Genomic DNA, 2,207 nt, shown 5'->3' with positions numbered 1-2,207 from the left:
GTCCCCAGCACAGGAAGGACATGGACCTGGTGGAGTGAGTCTAGAGGAGGCCACCAAGATGATCACAGGGATGAAGCACTTCTCCTGTGAGGAAAGGCTGACAGAGTTCAGGTTGTTCAGCCTGAAGAAAAGGCTCTGGAGAGATCTTATTGCACGTTCCACTACCTAAAGGAAGCCTACAACTGGAGAGGGACTTTTTACAAGGGCATGTAGTGACAGGACAAGGGAGAATGGCTTTAAACTGAAAGAGGGTAGATTTAGATGGAGTATTAGGAATCAATTCTTCTCAGTGAGGGTAGTGAGGGGTTGCCCACAGAAGCTGTGGATGTCCCATCCTTGGAACTGTTCAAAGCCAGGTTGGATGGGGCTCTGAGCAAGCTGGTCTAGTGAAAGGTGTCCCTGATCACATTAAGGGGGTTGGAACTGGATGATTTTTAAGGTCCCTTCCAACCCAAACTGTTCTATGATTCTGACTCCACATGTTCCTGCTTTTGAAGATTTTAGGATAATCAGGATTGTAAGCAGAATGTCTGCTTCTCCTAGAGCCCATCTGTGTGTTAAAAACTCTAATAACCAGATATTTTTTAAAAGACTGAATGGCTAGTTAGCCACCTTAAGAGACCAGTACATCCTTGTTAAGTTACTGGACAATATGGTTTCTTTTTTATTTTTTTTATTTCTTTTGTTCTTAATTTTTGTTTGTTGTTGCTGGTTTTTTTGTTTGTTTTAATACAATTAAAGATGTACCCCACAATAAAAAGCAGAAAGAGTCCTTATGGAAAAAAACAAATATATTGAACACATACCAATCAAATGGTACAGATATGGGACTGGCTTTGATTTCAAAATTTAAGTAGAAATAAAAAAGATGTAATGCAACAGCTGTTCAATTTCCAAGTCTAAATAGGCACTGTAAAAAGACATTTCCGCTTTCTCCAGCACACATTCCTGTCTAAATGCTCCCACTGTAATCAACTCCTAGGATCCCAAACAAAAATAAAGCCCAACACTGGGAACATAACCTTAGAGTAAAAGTTAATATCCACCCACCCTCTTACAAAAAAGCAAACAAAAAAAAAAATTCCCCCAAATACAACCTTTCAATGCTGCTGTTTTGACTGGAGCAGAATTGGAGAATTTATAAAGGTTCAAAAGCACCCAAGGCAAGTAGTACAATATAATTTGTTCACTAACTTGTATTGGAAAGGAGATTAAAAACATTGAGATCTGCATCTTGGTACATAAAACTGTTGTCCTGAATAAAGAGCAATCTTTCAGAAAAGTTTTACAACTTGGTGGAAGTCCAGGACCCAGCTTTAGGCATCATTAAATCATGGGGTTTAATTCTGACTTTGTTATAACCACTTTTATATACTGTACATCTACCCTAGTTGGATCAGTGTTGGAACTGCTCACTGGTGTCCCTTTGAACAACTGTAAACTAAACCAAAGTATGCAACTCCATAGGAAGCTAGAGATCAGGTGAATATACAGCCAGTTATATCTCCCCTGCTTCACGCTCCTCTGAGCTCCTCGGCTCTTCCGATCGGCCATTAGCGCTTTCGTACGAACGTTTCTTGTCTTTGAAATCCCGCGGCGACCTCTCCCTCGAGCTTCTGTCTTTATCACGGGATGTTCTATCACGATCTCTCGAACGCTCTTTGTCTCTGGAAGATCTTTCTTTAGAGGATCTGGAAGGTGCAGTGTATTTGAGAATTCGAGTTAGATGTGAATTGGTAGCTATCAAACAGCATTTAGATTTTATATTTTTCCTCTTTTTCCAACCCAGCTTTAGATTTATATAAATAGAAGTGTATGAGAAGACATCAAATCATTCTACCCTTCTCCCTTTCCTACTTCCCACTTCAAAAGACAAGTACTTTGAGGTAGGATTTAATCTACATTTATTACAGAGCCCAGATTTAAGTTCAATGTGCTTCCCTACATCTCTTAGTTTCAGCCTCCACCTCCTAGTTTGCATTAACTGGAGTTTAGCTGAAATTTCTCATCTGCAGTCTTTTGTTTAAGAATAGTGTGTAGCCTCAGACATATAAATTACAAACTTAAAAAAAAACATGTTTAAAACCAGGAGTTTGCTTAAAAGCGAGGGGAAATTAACTTGCATAATTCTGGAAGGGAGGCTACTATATGACAAATACAAACCAAATCTGGAATCTGTTCTACAACCATATTTTGTTACAAGTATT

The 2,207-nt window shown here is 39.1% G+C and overlaps 1 protein-coding gene across 3 annotated transcripts in view; it reads right to left on the bottom strand.

Moving 5' to 3' along the window:
• Window positions 1–773: 773 nt before the first annotated feature.
• The window catches only part of LOC104696373 (putative RNA-binding protein Luc7-like 2), a 29,709-nt gene continuing 28,275 nt past the window's right edge, over window positions 774–2,207 (bottom strand). For all 3 annotated transcript variants that reach the window (XM_039570950.1, XM_039570951.1, XM_039570952.1), the window contains one exon: window positions 774–1,691. In XM_039570950.1, the coding sequence (XP_039426884.1) occupies window positions 1,499–1,691 (193 nt within the window). In that variant the 3' untranslated portion in view covers window positions 774–1,498. The remainder of the gene's footprint in view (window positions 1,692–2,207) is intronic.

Source organism: Corvus cornix, chromosome 1A, assembly GCF_000738735.6.
Source record: "Corvus cornix cornix isolate S_Up_H32 chromosome 1A, ASM73873v5, whole genome shotgun sequence".
NCBI lineage: Eukaryota > Metazoa > Chordata > Aves > Passeriformes > Corvidae > Corvus > Corvus cornix.
Note: the sequence above shows the minus strand (reverse complement) of the source record. Positions and strands in the feature narration are given on the sequence as shown.